Source organism: Micropterus dolomieu, unplaced genomic scaffold (assembly GCF_021292245.1).
Source record: "Micropterus dolomieu isolate WLL.071019.BEF.003 ecotype Adirondacks unplaced genomic scaffold, ASM2129224v1 scaffold_25, whole genome shotgun sequence".
NCBI lineage: Eukaryota > Metazoa > Chordata > Actinopteri > Centrarchiformes > Centrarchidae > Micropterus > Micropterus dolomieu.
Genome location: NW_025744029.1, coordinates 14645 through 30571, shown reverse-complemented (window position 1 = coordinate 30571; position 15927 = coordinate 14645). Strand labels below are relative to the sequence as shown.

Genomic DNA, 15927 nt, shown 5'->3' with positions numbered 1-15927 from the left:
ACTCAGATAAAACTGAAGTTATTGCTCTGGGGCCTAAGCACCTCCGTGACGCATTATCTAAAGATATAGTTTCCATGGTTCTGCTCGAGGTTTCTGCCTCTTAAAAGGAAGTTTTTACTTGCCTCTGTCACCTAGTGCTGCTCTTGGTGGGAACTGTTGGGCTTTCTTTAAATATCATCACAGAGTACGGTCTAGACCTGCTCTTTTATGAAAAGCGCTGTGAGATAACTGTTGTTGTGATTTGGCGCTATATAAATAAAATTGAATTGAATTGAATTGAACTTCAGACTGGGAGGATGAGCGGTTAACTGCAGGTGACGGCATTAAAATCTGAATTCATCTGGAACTGCTGTCAGAGCAACAAGTCCTCGAGCCCCAAGGACAGATTGCAGGTCATCGTAAAATCACTATGATCTGCTATCACAATGAAATGTTCTACATAATAAAATAAAATATATATATAAATATACTGTAAGCTAAAAAGTATAACCTGAAATAAAAGATTCTGACTGTTAATAGAACAAGAACATTTAATTTGACATTGAAATAGGAATTTTAAAACTTTTGCTGAAAATTGTTCTTGCTATTAAAGATGCTTTCTAAGAGATTTTAGTACAGATTCACTTTCAGCGTGCATGTGATGATGCACGTGGTAAAAGCACACTGTGAAACAAAATGATAATCCAGGAACAACTCTAACATCTGGATTAGTTAAACCACATTGGGAGAACGGGGTCCTGGTCAGGTTGAGTAGATGAGCAACTGTCCTGGCTCATTTATCTTTTGTCTAACGATAAACAGCGGTGCAATAAATATGACCTTTGAAAAGTTAACCTGAAGATTGTTATCAGTTTATTCACACCACCGTACTAGTGTACCCAATAATGTAATCCCATTCTTAAAGGGCCAGTTCACCAAAATCACACAGGAAAGAAAAAGATTTTTCAAAGTTTCATTTTATTATTTGATTAACAAGGACATGACAGATGAACACTGTTACATTAGTAAGAAAGAAACTAAAATGCTGAAAACCTTTTGGACTGACCATAGAAGGAAAAGCAGAGGTGTTACATCGACAACACCTGTGCTGCATTAACAATGACCAATAAGACATGACAGCATAAAGAGGACGCTCAAACTCAAGGAGCTAAATGGAATCTAGCCATCATTATTTTCCTGCCTTTCCTACAGCAATGTGTCAAAACGCATTCTGTGAAAAGAGCCAGTCGTCAGCGCTTATTACCTGACATTACCTGTATTTTTCCCCAGTGGATTAAAGGGTCAGGCCTCCTACTTCTACCAGCATGTCGACATGCACATACATGCAAGGACAAACCTCTCTGGCACAGCGATCCAAACTTCTTCTCAAACATTTAATGTGCCATTTGTTTGTCAACCAGCATGTCCTTACTCCCATCAAAGTCAGTGGGTAAAGTCCTCCCGAGGTCCACTGACCGGGACTGGACCCGGCCTCAGTCTCATTAAAATGTAGGACAGACTCTCAGAATCCCATCGTGAGTTTTGTCTCATGGGTTTCACGCAAAAGAGGATTCCTTTGCCGAAGTGTGCAAACAGGATCCTGAAAGAGGTTCACAGCCCGTTTTTTCCATTTCTCCAAACTCAATACGCAGAAATAGTTTGAGCGGTCAGCAGAGCGTCTACGCCACAGCGGGGATAAAATACTGCAGAGACACGTCTTCATGCAGCAGAATCAGGTGGAGCACCCTCTCATGGACGATGTCTGAGGGGACAAGAGGACAACGTCAGGGGAAAGTAACAGAACCACCGCTGATATGGTCAAAACATGACTTTATTATTTTATATTAAAAACGTAACATATTCACACATCGAGTGCACACAAATGGAAAATGAAATTTCAATGTGATTAAATTACTTGAACATCCATAAGACAGAAGGAATGAATGGAAGGGAAAGTAAGAAGGTAAATTGAAAGGACAAGAGAGAGAAAATCTTATTTTTATATCTGTAACTTTTAATGTAACTCCCTGATAATTAACTTACTACTCGTGTAAAGACTTTTGTCGGATTCATCATGTTTTCTTCTTTCCAAAATGTTCTGAGGTTTGAAATGGTGGTCCAAACTTATTCCAACAGAGGCAGTAAGGTACGTTTTTTAAATCACATTTCCTAAATTGTAGTCCAAGTTGTTGTTGTGTTTTGAATAGTTTTGTTTGTTCTGATATTTACTATCCACAGGAAGCTGACGCTAAGGATTGCCTTCCTCATACTGGATTATAGGGGCGTTTCATTCTGCTAATGCCCGTCAGGTACAAACATCCAATTTATGAACGAATCAGGTTTGCACGTGGGTAACAACAAATCAGCTGGCTGCCACATTTGTCATGAATCTGAATATTCTTATTTTTGTGAACAAAACAAAGAAAATGAGACCAAATGTCTCATCGAGCTGAATCTGGGTTGTTTTTCCATTTTGGAGCTGTGGATTTTTACTTGATAACGGCCATTTTATCTCACGCTGAATGCAAAATTTTAATTTTCAAAGTGACGAGTAGCTGCAGCAAGCAGGTAACAGTAGGAGAGGAAAAGCAAAAGGAGACATTTTACGGTCCAGATGGGTTTCCTATTTAAATGCTGAAATCATGATATATGAATATTCGCTGGGCAACATGACAAGCTAAAGATGTTTCATTGCATTTGACTTGTTGGTGGAGCGGCGGGTCGACTTACTGCACATGGCCTTGCTGGGGTTGACCTGCTGTCCCATGAGGAACTGCTGCAGCTTCCTGATGTCCACCCTGGCCTGGGCCATGGCCTCTGGGTCCCGGCTCTGAGACGGACCACCGTCCTGTGAGGCGTCATCACCTGGAGGGACAGGACGCAGAGGAGTGAAGGACAGGTCTGGAGCTGGGGCCGGGACCTGGACTTAAACCTGAACATCGTGAGCTCCTCGAGGACGAGAAAGGCCTTCATCAAATAAGGCCGTGTTCAAATGAAAAAAAAAAACATCCTCATTCATTTCAATAAACCTCTGCATCGGCACAGCGTGGGTCCTGACACACCTGACCTCACGTTTATTTACGGCCCATTCAAGCATTTTGCCGAGAAATGTTATCTATTACGTTACAAGCCGGGGATATTTTACAAGCAAAGAGCAGGTAAAATGACTGAACACACCAGCGCAGATAGTTAACTACCATGTGGGTTTCGTTTTGTTTGGCTACGTCATTAACAAGCCTCGTCCACACCCGCCGCACCTGCTGCTGTAAACACGATCGTCGTCCTGCCTTAAAACAAGGGCCAGAACGATAAATCTGCGTGCCGATATTATCTGCTGGAATGAGCTGGTTGCAGATAAATTAGTATCTGTGTTTAGAACAGCCGATAAATGAAAAAAAAAGAAAAGGAGAGACAGAAGGTCGATCCTTTAATCGTGTTATGAGTGTTGTCGCAAAAAAAATATTTAAAACAATAAAAAAAAAGGTTATTTTTAAACTGCATTATGTCACGGTATCTTGGCGAACACATGTCATGGGATATCAAATGGGTATCTGTCTTAAACTAAAAGCAGTGATAGTTTTTACCCCACGGAGGGTTTCCCAGGTCTTTGAAGTGAGTGGTGACAGAAACCAGATCTGTCTCGATCTTCAGGTTCATCTCTCCGTTCAGGTTGGCCTCCATTACCTGATGCAAACACACACACTTTAATACACATCTAATTAACTTCGCTTACACTCTATTAAACAAAGTTTCTGCAGTTTTCAGGAAGCCAAACTTGAGAACTTAAAAGTACAAGAGGCCCAGCGAGATAATGGTTTAATCATTACTGAGGCTGGGGGTGAATAAAAAGACCTACATACACTCTAGACAGATGGGATTAAAATCACTGAGCAGCATGGAATATTAAAATCACCCCATCTCCAGCAGAGAAAGAAACGCACTCTGAACGGGGCTTTAGATAAAAAGCAGCTCATCTTGCTGTTGTTGTTCGCTGTACGTGTGATTTGTATGTAAGACGTGAGTGACGTTTGGAGGACTGTGATCCTACCAGGAAGTTGGAGAGGTTCTTCATTCTGTCCACGACGTTCTTCATTGTCTTCAGAGGAGGCAGGTAGATACTGACCTGCGAGGACAGACGTGTGAAATCTTTTGCGCTTCACTTGTAAGGAGGACACATTAAGAGGAACGCTGTCCTTCTCAACAACTTCACTGTTTGGTGAAGTGCAGCGATGTCACTTACATCGAAGTCCGGCATGCTCGGTTCTTTGAATTCGTGCCAGAGTCTCCGGGGGATGACGTCAACCGGGACGTCGTGAGTGACGACTCGACTGACGCTGGACAGGGTGGGCTGGACAGGACGGACAGAGACAATAAACACAATAGTGAGACTATTAATAGTAATGTGGAAATTTAAATATCAAAAAGAGAAATAACTCTGGGGCCTGGCGTGGACGTAGCAGGTCAGTATGCAGAGACAACCGTCCTGAAGATCACAATAAAAGCTGAAGTCTCACCAGCTCGGCTGCGATGGTCAGGCAGGGGCAGTGCTTCTTGGTCAGTTTCACTTTGACGGCCTTGGCGTTCTGGACCGTCTTCAGGGCTCTGGACAGGTTCTCCGGAGTCACCTCCAGACAAATCTCGTTGTCCTCAGAGGACACGCCCTCCATCTGGTACTCATCGAAGAAGTTGGCCTGCAGGGAGGAAGAATAAAGGGTCACTTTACCTGAACCACAAAAACAAAAAAAACCACCTGGTGAGACTGAGTAGACGACAGGTTTTGACAGCCCTCTCTTTGGTGGAGCCAAAATCATCGCCACGACCTGAACCAGAAGCCAACAAGCTCACAGGTGTAGGGCTGCACAACATATCGTTTCTGCATCGTCATCGCAGTGTGCCCACGCACAACAGTCACACCGCAGAACACTGCAAAGTCAAGCAAGTCAAATTAACTCAACCACCAACTTTTCCGCTACTTCGATACAAAAGGAAAACTCGCACGGTTCTCATTTTCCATGACTAATCTACAAAGAAGACCAGCTGATGGAACATAATTTACTCGGATTATAAAGGGAAACCGAGAGTTTGTTGCTAGTGAGTGACAAGCAGACTCTGCATGCACAGCGAAACCACCAATCACAATATTGTTCCTGATGAGTTTATCAAACTATCAAAGCAGGCCCCGCCCCCGTTAGTTAAAAATAACCGTGGAACAGGAGAAAACCACCAAAACAGTTGATTTGGTTGCAAGAAGAAAAGCATTTTTGTAAACCACTCAGGGGCCTGGTGCATATCATTTTCTATAAAATATGTTTACTGCATTAAAAATCAAGAAAGGAGAGTTTTCACTCTTGTATTCAGACTAAAAGGAAAATTTTCAGCTTTTTAAAGAACAACGTACAGCAGCAGCACCAGATCACTAACATGCTCTGCTTTCAGTCCCTCACATGTGAGGAGTAGCTGTTTGCCATAAATGACCTAAATGTCTGTATGTTTTGGACTGGGCTGAAGGTCCATCCACTGATGGAGATGTATAACAAATACTTTTCCTCCGTTCTGACGAACACGTGATTTATTTCTGCTACTCTCCTGTTAAGCCAATAAAAAACACTTGATGGGTCAGTAAATTAGAAAGCAAAAACTCCATGTTGCTGCTTCCCTGTCAGTTCGCCTCTCTCCTCTTTCCCACCTGTCTTGTCTCCCCTACAGGTGAAACACGCAGCGGCTCTTACCTGTGACAGCTCACACCACATGCTGACCCCTCCGTTGGCCACTTTACCCGACAGGACGAAGAACAGGTTGTCTGGAGTCAGTCGCAGGACGCACATCTTCGTCAGCTTCGAGATGGTGGTGATGACTCCTGGAGAGGACGAGGAAGAGCGGAGTCATTAACCTCGACATATCTAACCTCAGTTTGTTATAATCCAGCCACAGACTGCATCAGATTAACCAGATGATCAATCAAACATTAATCTGATTCTCACTCTTCAAACAGGAGACATGAGAACTGTAAGGCTGCAACTACTGATTATTTTGTATGATAAACGTTTTCAAACGACCTTTAACAAAGAATAATTTGAGCTTTTTTTTAAGGGCTGCACGATTAATCTAATCGCGATGTGGTCATGTGCGATTACATAACCGCAAAAAGTGTGAGATTTAATAAATAGAAAAGGCGTGTGTGACACACCGGTGTTATGCCGAGTTTTGCATGCCTGCGTAGAATTGCATGCACCTCCAAAAACTGCTTTTAAACGCTGAAATATCCTTTGTGGGGTTCATCAATGGTGATAAATGATTCAAAGTGTATCTTTTATGAACGTTTAGAGTCGTTAATTATTTATTACACTTACAGGTGAAAAATTAATATATGGTGCAAAAGTTCATTTATTTCAGTAATTCAACTTAAAAGGTGAAACTAATATATTATATAGACTCTTTACATGAGTGTGAGATATTTCAAGCCTTTATTTGATATAATTTCGATGATTATTGTGTACAGAGCAAAGGGTAAAAGGAAAGGACCTTTAAGAGGTGGATGCATAATTCGGCAGAACAGATGTTGGAGGCTTCCTGCCCAGATCTGCATCCACCTCTTTTCTCAGCATGAATCAGCGTTACCAGCCGCGAGGTGCAGGAAAGTCTCGGCAGGCGTGCAGAATTTGTCACAACACCTGTTGCTCTCTGACAGAGACGGAGAGACGACGGCAGCAGCAGGTGAAGCAGTAAGACAGAAGAAAACTGGGAGAACAAAAGGAAGGTTTGAGTTTGGCTCGCTGGCCATTTAACGTTTTAACGCTGTATCGGTGCCTTTTGTTGTTCAACTTTTCATAAAGCCTGTAAGTTTCACCTTTCGTCAACCAACCAATCACAGCCTGGATGTGGCGGGACAATAAAAAAGGTTTTACATGCTACATCAAATCATTATATGTTGATAAAAGGATTAAATAAATAAATAAATAACCCACATAAATGAAACAGCTGTAACTGGATTTAATATTCAACTAGCGGTAAAATAATAGGCTATACTATTGTATGAAATTATAACGAATATAATAATTAACATAGGCCATTATTGTTATACTAACAGTACACTATCACCTGAACATTATACTCTTTATTTAATGTTATAATATTACACTAATAGACTCATGTATGTTAGTGGACTGATGCAGATTTGGATCCAGGATGCCAGTGGGCCAATATTTGCTCCTTACTTCTGTTTCACTAGTTATTGTTATAAATACTGTTTATCGCTTAACTTTGTTCAAAAACACGTTTCAAAATGTCAGTATTTTGTTCATTTGATAATCAAGCACTCTTTTCTCCAAATCTCGCAGCCCTACTTTATTTGTACAGCAGGTGTCAATAGAGATAAGAAAGTGCTGAAGAAGTTTGATAAATGTCAACTGATTAAAGTTAATTAAACCCTCATAAACACCAACAACATTTGTCTTCTCTGGGATCAGATAACGTCGACGTGGATCAAAACAGAAATGAGATAGTTTGTAAATTAACCGGTAAGTCTGTATATAGTGATAATTAATAATCAGACCTGGTGTGAATTCACCACGATGAGAAACAAGTCTGACGTTAGTCTAGTTTTGTTTATGTTGTTAGAACACAACTCGGCCTCATTTTGACTTTATCAAGCTGCAAGTTTATTAAAGTTAGCTAATATTTCAGCGCCGAACTGCCCCTAACAGCTTACAAAACGTACAAACACGATCATCCGCCACATCCAGAATCCAGTCTGGCGTTAAATTGTTTCTCCGCGCAGAAACGCGAGTTTTCGTGCTGAAGTCTGGTGGACGCTAACAAGCTAACAAGCTAACAAGCTAGCAGCAGCAGCAGCAGCGTCTCTGTTGGCTGAACAACTTACGGGTGAAATGGTTCAGACACGCGATGTCTATGATTTTCCCTCGAAACTTCATTTTGACTCGTGACAGTGAATTTAACCCCGCAGTCAGAAGAGAAGCGTGAAGTTTCTCCGGTTCGGCTTCCGGCGGGAGATTTTTTGAAGCCGTGTCCGACGGAAACAGCAGCGGAAGTTCCTCTTTCTTCTTCTCTGGCTTCATTGGCGCATCGCAAACCAACCTTAAAGGTGCACACCGCCGCCTACCGTACCGGAGTGTGGAGATCCACGCTTAATGAAATCAATCAATAAATAAATAACTATAAAGTAAGTTGTTTTTTTTAATCACGCCCCTGTCTGTATAATCCATGTGTTCTCCATTCCTGGCTTGCCTCATGTGTCCCTCTCTAAATGATACGACTACGAGTATTAGGGGCCACATTAAGCGAAAAAACTGAAGTTTGCTTCCTCAGACAAAGACACAAAGAGGAAGACTAGATCATGCCTGCATGTGCACTGACTCAGCTGATTTTACATGAGAAAAGCTGATCTACGGGAGAAAACCTATTGCATCATACTCTGTTATATTTTTTATTGTGACCTGCCACCTGAATCTTGTGTTTACGTTACATTTACTTTACCTTTACATTTACATCACATTTACATTTACATTTACTTTACATTTCATTACATTACATTTACATCACATTTACATTTACATTTACATTACATTACTTTACATTTACTTTACATTTGCTTTACATTTACTTTACATTTACATTTACATTTACATCACATTTACATTTACATTTACATTTACATTTGCTTTACATTTACTTTACATTTACTTTACATTTACATTACATTTACGTTACATTTACATTTACATTTATATTTACATTACATTTACATTACATTACATTATAATTACATTACATTTACATTTACATTACATTTCATTTACATTTACATTTACATTACATTACATTATAATTACATTACATTTACATTTACATTACATTACATCACATTTACATTTACATTACATTACATTACATTACATTACATTTACATTTACTCATTTGAGGAACAACATACAAGCATCAACAGAGCATCAAATACAGATCTACAACTGACAAAACATACTAGTTAGAGCTCACAGTACATATCACATCAATGGGGTAGATACCTAGGGAAGGAAGTAAGAGTTAACAAAAAGTGCAATCAAAACAAAAAGTGCAATCTATACATGATCATTGTAGGGGATAGAAGAAGAAGAGCACAGGAAGTGCATGTTAGAGGTTAGGAGTTAGAGGTGTTATAAGAGGACAGCCGGGACTGGGATTGCTTTGTGTGAAGGGATGGCAGAGCCAGGCGGCGTTCGTTACACAAATAAAAACACATCCACCTTTATTTGTTACACAAACATTCACCAAAATAAAGGAAATTAAGTAGTTGATGCTCAAAATATTCATTAAATTTGGTGTTAAAATCTTGTCTCGTCTCGATCTCGTGAGCAAAGTGTCGCAAAGTGTCGTCACACTAACTACAAATTATATTTAGTTTAAATTATAGTTTTCTCTTAAAAATATCTATTTCTTGTTTACTCGTCCAGGCTGGAGTGTGAGGGTGAGTCCATGCAATCTAAGAGGGCCCTTGTGTCATTATGTAGCCTACAGGTTGGGGCCCCTGGTCGCGTTTCACATATTAGCTGTTAGAAACTGATTTTCCCTCCACATGGTTTTATTTAACTGTTCATTCAAGTTGATTTGTGTATCAGAACAGTTGCATCAATATTAAAAATCTAATAATCATATTTCAGTCACAAGAGACATTTTACAAGTACTTTTACTTTTGATACTTTACGTACTTCTACTGTGATTTATTAAAGGAAAGCTTCTACTTGTAATTACATTACTTTTACTTATGTTAATGATTTAAAGTATTTTGCTTTGCTGTGTGTTTCTGTGCACTTATTTCATGCTAGAATACAACATTTACCCATCTATTAATCTCATGTGTACGAAGGCAAAACATTTTTAATCCTGTTGTTTTGTACAGCTCTAGATAATAAAAATATTTTTAAAATTATAGCAGACATCGCTGTTTCTGAATGTTTCGTTCTTCAAGGATGTGTCACAGTCTGGGTTTTCATAATATTACTGATATTATATATATACTATATTAGATATTTTGAGGACTGTGTCTTTGTGTGAATCTAATTTTCTCACATGTTTTGTAGAATGTAGGATTTTAACTGCTGTAATATTGGTGCCATTTAAATGTTTTTACCTTTACTTTTGTGTGTTGAGACGTTTTTATTTGATTAGTTTCTTGTTTAGTTGGCTATAGGCCTACTTGCTGCTGAAATCATCCTCCTGAATAATTTTGCCGTATTTCGTATCGATCAAGATTTGTTTTGGCAGCTCTCCGTTCTATTGGTTCTCAGCCCTGATCAGTGACCAATCACAGGTGGTCATTGTTAATAAATGGTTGGTCATGAAACAGGTGCAGGTACGGAGGCGTCTCTGCAGTCTAAACCACGTCTGGCGCGCGGGACCGTTATTTCTCTTTCCTCGAGCTCATTGATTAACGTCACAATGGCGCCGCTGTCCATCCAGTCAGGAGTGAACTACGCCAAAACTCTGCTGCCGGACACTTTGGTGAGGTAGGTGAACAAAACTTCGTCGGCTACCAAGTGACTGACATATTTTTAAACAACCTCCCACATTGGCTTTTTGTTCCTCTTGTTGAATCTGATGCGACGCATGTGGTGCGTAATTTGGCGCACGCGGCGCACCTGACCAGCTGCGCGTCAAGGGTTATTAGTGTGAAGCTGCGGGCCTCCCTGCCAGTAAGTATTTAATGGAGAGAAAAAGAGTCTCTGCTACAATGTTAGTCTTTTTAATTAAGTAAAATGCTGCATTAAAAAAGCAAAAACATAATTATAATTAGCAAAATGTATTGAAGTACTTAAGCACCGTATCCACTAAAGTATCAATGCAGCAACATCTTATTTGGTCAGGAGAAGCCCATTGAGAATAAGTACACCTGGTACACCTAAAGAATCAAGCCTTTGGGACCCATCCACACTCTTAAGGACATCTGCAACCTGAACTCCCCAAGTGGTACCAGCACCTCTGACTGGAGAATCTTTTAGGAGTTCCATGTTGAGGGACTTTTATAAACGGGACACCCTGTTTGGTAACCACTGACCGCAAAGTTAAGGAGGCTACAAAGCTAACTGGTGCAGGATTCTAGATAAAAACGCACATAGCGGGCTACGTGTAGCTAGAGAAGGCCACTTTACCATTTCGTAGAACTGCAGTGATGGATGATCTGGCAACCCTGCATGGTTGTAAGAATCTAGCAGAGATGATTCTGCACGCATGAACAACATGTCCCCAAGGTGGCTTAAACAAGTTTCTCTCGAGCTTCAGAGGGGAAACGGGACTTGTCGTCTATGTGTACAATGAAAGCTAACTTTATCGTTCGTCCGTATACCAAGATACTTTAACATGTTACCCTTTCAGTGGCTGCACACCAGCGTGACGAGGCACAAATCTGAGCTTCAGTGAAAGTCATGAATTTGGTTTTCTGCGCATTTAGAACTAATTTCAGTGGACATATAAATGAAAAGCCCTGCGAGGTTGATAAGTAATCAAAGGTCAAATGTTCTAAAGTATGTAGCAGACTGTTCCCATCATGAGTGGCGTTGGATAACTGATGAGCAGCTTTAGTGTTGAACCACTGCATTCTGGTGTTTAATCCTCAACTGTGCATCATAATTTAATATGAGCAGAGGTTTATATTTGTAAAATCTGAATCTAAGGAACCAGTAACTCCAGCTTTTGGATAAATGTGGAGTTTAGGTGGAACATGCTGTAGTAGAACCGGTTCGTCGTTTAGGAAGACTAAAAAAGCACAGATGCAACACAGTCTGCAGCCAGTGATGCAGCAGTCGTGTTTTTAATTTGATTGTCTGCAGGTCCGTATCAACAGTCCAGAACACCATCTCTCGTCACATCTTGCCCGCGGCTCAGCCTCGCCGTTTTATGATCTGCGCCCATAGCAGCCGGAGGCGGCGGCGGGGTGTGGAGGCGTCCTCTCTGGACGAGCTGCTGGAGCAGGTGAAGATCCTCCTGTGACGTCATCTTAAAATATTCACACAGCTTCAGTGGAGAAGATTCAGAGTTTCAAAACAGATCTTTGGCTCATCACCTGTACGCTATGATTCAGCGACTGGTTTTCCTGTGTTGCGTCTCAGGCGGTGAGGGTGTTCATGTTGACCCGCACCCTCCTGACTCTGGTCCTGGAGGAGGACGGGACTGTGGTGGACTCGGAGGACTTCTTCCAGTCTCTGCCCAACAACACGCCGCTGATGGTGCTGGAGAACGGAGAGAGGTGGACGCCGAACAAGGTGAGCATCAAGTCACGAGAAAACGCAGTCAGTGTTCCTCATTACTGCAGTGGAGAAGATTTATTAATCCGTATTGATCCTGGATCTAAGAATCTTTTAGTTCCCAGTTTGTAGTTTCTAACACTACAAAACAGTTGCTGGTGGTAATTTTAAAGCCTGATTTGTAGCTCTAACATGTGACCGTTTCAGATGAGCGGTGTGAACAGGAAGTGGCTCTCTACCTCTGTGGTGACCTGATCCAGGTTACAAATGACTTTCTGATTTTTAAATGACTTTGATTTTTATGTGAGCTGTGACTTTCTGCAGTTCTTCCACAAGATGGCAACGTGTTCACATGTTTCACTCGAGTGGTTTGTGGAGGCTTTGACTGAAAATGTTCCTGTGCATCTTGGAAGTCTTGCAGGAGAAATCATCAGTAATGTGTCAGAGCGTTTTTCAACATGCAGTTTAGTTTCTCTGAGGCTGAGCAGTCAGACTGTGTGAAGGCCTCGGTCGGTCCACAGCAGCTTTCGTCCTCTTGATAGAGGGTGGATCCCTGTGACCCCCCCCCTGTTGAAAGGACGATGGTCCTGACTCTCCGGATTTAACGTTTTTTTTTTAACGGATTCAGGTTTTGTTTGCTGTGTTTCAGTTCTACCGTCAGCCAAAGAGGAATGGGGTTGCTAAAGTGACCTTTAACCTCTACAAGCTGCACCCTAAAGACTTCCTGGGCTGCCTCGCCATCAAGGCCACTCTGTATGAGGTCTACACACTGTCCTACAACTTCAGGTGCACCCGGATTAAACACATCCTCAAGTGAGTTGACCTCTGCTGGTGATCTGGGGCAGCTGCAGCAATTCAGTTCAGCTTTACTGGCATGAATGTAAAACAACAATATTGCCAAAGCTACAAATTACAAACTACCAATTCATTTCATACACTTAAATAAAATAATCACAATAATAATAAAAAATAAGTAAATAAAACTAAGTGTGTGTGTAACTAAAAATAATATATTGCCTTAAAATAAATAAAACAGTTAATGTGAGAGATTTTAAATATAAAAACTAAGCAAAAATAAATTAACAGTAATTGTGTTTAAAAAATCAAAATGCTATTAAAATAAATGTAAATTGGTTTGTTAATAGATATAATTACTAAAATAAACAATGAAAATAATAAGAATTTGATCATTTTTAAAGTACAATTATTTAACATTTATCAGTCTGCGTTTCCACTAGTTGTCATCAGTTCGTGGCATGAGATTTATTTTGCTGCAATGTTCTGGCATTTCTCCAGTAATGCAGCTAATCTCAAAGTCTCATGGCAAAACATTAAATGGCTGAAATCTTACCGAGCCTCATACTTTGCTCTACTTTGATGCGTGACTGGAGTCTCTGTCTCCTCCCGTCAGGTTGGCGCTGAGCGGCGTCACCTGCCTGAGCAGAGTGGCAGGCCAGCTGCTGCTCTACACCGCTTCCTCATTACTGCAGTTCACAACGGAGCACGACTGCTAGTGCAGGTTAGAGGCGTGTCCGTCCTCGCCAACGACGTGGGACTGACCACAAATGGTTTAACTGCCCTCTGGTGGAAAATATGAATTCAGCTTGTGTGTGTCTGAGACAGACGGAGTTAAATACTCGCAAACTCTTACCTGTTTTCCTCTTGTTCACCCTGTTTTTATCTAGACTGACTCCTTTGTCTGAATACAAGTGTTTTAAGTGTGTTTAGATCGAGGAAGTTGTTTTCAGTTGTGACGTTTCTTTTCTGGATGTTTTATCTTTTTTTTCTTTGCGCTGTGAGGATTTAAATTTAATGTCAAGAGGAGGAAAAGTTGTAAATGTGCTTAAAATTTAATTGTAAATGAATAAAGATGAGCTATTTGAAGTGTTGTCTGTATGTTTCTGTATCTATAAACAAGGAGCTCTCACTCCCTGGATTTATTGTCTATTTCCAGAAAACAAGAAGGGCAGCTTTACAAAGGAGTTTCTGACGCAGATCCCCTCTTTGCTGTCAGTTTTGTCTCCTATGACTGATCAGTATTAAACATGAAGTGTTGCTGCAGGACTCTGACCGAGCAGACGCGCCGTATCAGCGATGGGTTCCTCTTTTATAGCTCTGCTGTGAAAACCGACACTGCTGGCCTCAGCAGCAGCTGACCCAGGCTTCATCGTCTCTCTGTGGGAATGTCTGGCACATGTTCCCCTACAGAGCAGAAAAATCTCCTGCAGGTGGCCTTCCTCATTTCTCTGTACAGACTGCAGAGTCATACTGTAAAGAGCTCATTTTGCTCTTCTGTGTGAATGTGGAAGCCACCAGTGATGGAAAGTAACAACACCACAATTTGAAAACACTAACAAGTACAAATCCTTTAATTTAACTATCAAGTAATGTACTTAAAGCATAAATGTGCTCAGTCTAAAGCCAAAATGGGCTTTGTCATTGTTGTATTAGCATTTTAATACTGTAGCAGGCTGCACCAAGAAAACTATATTCACTTTTCTCTTAGGTGATTTATGTAACAGAGCAGTTTTTTACACTATATGCTCAAATGTTTCCAAATTATCTGTGAAATAACTGCAGGCACCTAATCTAGTGGAGTAGAAAATGTGAAATGTCCACGTTCAGCAGCTGCAGGTCATTTACAGATCAGTTTCTTTTCACCACAGGACAAAAATCTGTATCTGACAGAGGAGACGATCACTGTTCCACAAACGTAAGAACCATGTTGACACCGTGAGCCTTAAAAGATAATGCAACATGACGTAGTCTTCATTTCACTTCTCTTTTGTGGGATAATCATGCTGAGTTTGGGAAGAGTTACGCTGTGAGCTTTTCTTTAGCTTATTTGTTTACATTTTGGTAAATTGGCTCCATTAACAGTCTCTGAATTCACTGTTAGCAGCTGTTCTCCGTGTGCACGTGGATGTATGTGCTATGGCCCAATCCCAATATCGGAAAATTCGGAACAAATATGTACGGTAGTGAACGGCGAGAGATCCTGTTTAAACGGAGTCCTGAATCACATGTGATGTTTGTCAATTTAAAGGATAATTAAGTCAAATTTACATCTCTCGTCTCACACAATATACGTCACCAACATGTTAGCGTGCTAATGCTAAGCTAACGTTCGTTGCTTGGTTGCTGCTAGCTAGATAACTTAGCTATGTTCCACGCAGAAATATATCTCACCTGATGTGTTTAATCCAACGGCTCTCAGTTCTTTAATCACATCATCCCCTCATGTAAGTTCTTCGACGTCCGCTTCAGTCATTGAGAGAAAAATTTACGACGGCACATACGCGACTTTTGCATTTCTGGTCTTTGTAATTCTGTATTTTCAGTCTTATACCTCAAAAGTTTTACATCAAACTGCAACTTTCTTGACTTTTAAATGTATATTTTAAATTGCCCATCCTCATGTGTGTAAGTCAATAATTTTTTTGAAGAAAGGTCCCATGGGGGTCAACCGGAAGGGGCGGGACTTAGACTTTCTATAAGACAGATTTGCCGTTATATTTCTCTCGCTTTTGGGTGTCGCCTGGTAACCCTGGTGACCCCCGTGTTTCATGTCATACCGCTATGAACTGTGGGCAATTCCCTCAAGCAAAGTCTGCAGAAATGCCGACTTAAGAAAAGGGCTTAAAAAGTACTCACGAGAGAGCCCTCGCACACTTGTGGGGCGGCGGCGAGGGGA

General features: G+C 40.9%; 2 protein-coding genes and 1 long non-coding RNA gene across 3 annotated transcripts; 2 read left to right on the top strand and 1 right to left on the bottom strand.

Annotated features, from left to right (window-relative positions):
* Positions 1-257: 257 nt before the first annotated feature.
* On the top strand, positions 258-6215 carry LOC123967101. The gene is made up of 3 exons (XR_006824186.1): positions 258-2125; positions 2218-2288; positions 5686-6215. It is a non-coding gene; the product is annotated as an uncharacterized LOC123967101 (long non-coding RNA).
* Positions 939-8025, bottom strand: hus1 (HUS1 checkpoint clamp component). The gene is made up of 8 exons (XM_046043125.1): positions 7859-8025; positions 5709-5836; positions 4494-4670; positions 4220-4327; positions 4028-4102; positions 3564-3663; positions 2710-2844; positions 939-1741 (listed from the first exon to the last, which is right to left on the bottom strand). The coding sequence occupies exons 1-8, from the start codon at positions 7908-7910 to the stop codon at positions 1659-1661; spliced, it is 858 nt and encodes a 285-aa protein (XP_045899081.1). The 5' UTR covers positions 7911-8025; the 3' UTR covers positions 939-1658.
* Positions 8026-10339: 2314 nt separating this feature from the next.
* cidea (cell death inducing DFFA like effector a) lies at positions 10340-14117 on the top strand. Its single transcript, XM_046043123.1, has 5 exons — positions 10340-10499; positions 11820-11961; positions 12099-12251; positions 12883-13046; positions 13645-14117. Exons 1-5 carry the CDS (start codon positions 10432-10434, stop codon positions 13745-13747), a joined length of 630 nt encoding a protein of 209 aa, XP_045899079.1. The 5' UTR covers positions 10340-10431; the 3' UTR covers positions 13748-14117.
* Positions 14118-15927: the final 1810 nt, after the last annotated feature.

Excerpts from the sequence above, each read along its gene's own strand:
- hus1 (XM_046043125.1), bottom strand. The coding sequence starts at position 7,910 with ATGAAGTTTCGAGGGAAAATCATAGACATCGCGTGTCTGAACCATTTC. Across the intron at positions 4,671-5,708 it reads TGTGGTGTGAGCTGTCACAG|GCCAACTTCTTCGATGAGTA; the intron begins GTAAGAGCCGCT and ends TCCTCCCTGCAG. Across the intron at positions 3,664-4,027 it reads AGAACCTCTCCAACTTCCTG|GTAATGGAGGCCAACCTGAA; the intron begins GTAGGATCACAG and ends TGTTTGCATCAG.
- cidea (XM_046043123.1), top strand. The coding sequence starts at position 10,432 with ATGGCGCCGCTGTCCATCCAGTCAGGAGTGAACTACGCCAAAACTCTG. Across the intron at positions 10,500-11,819 it reads CTGCCGGACACTTTGGTGAG|GTCCGTATCAACAGTCCAGA; the intron begins GTAGGTGAACAA and ends GATTGTCTGCAG. Across the intron at positions 12,252-12,882 it reads AGAGGTGGACGCCGAACAAG|TTCTACCGTCAGCCAAAGAG; the intron begins GTGAGCATCAAG and ends GCTGTGTTTCAG.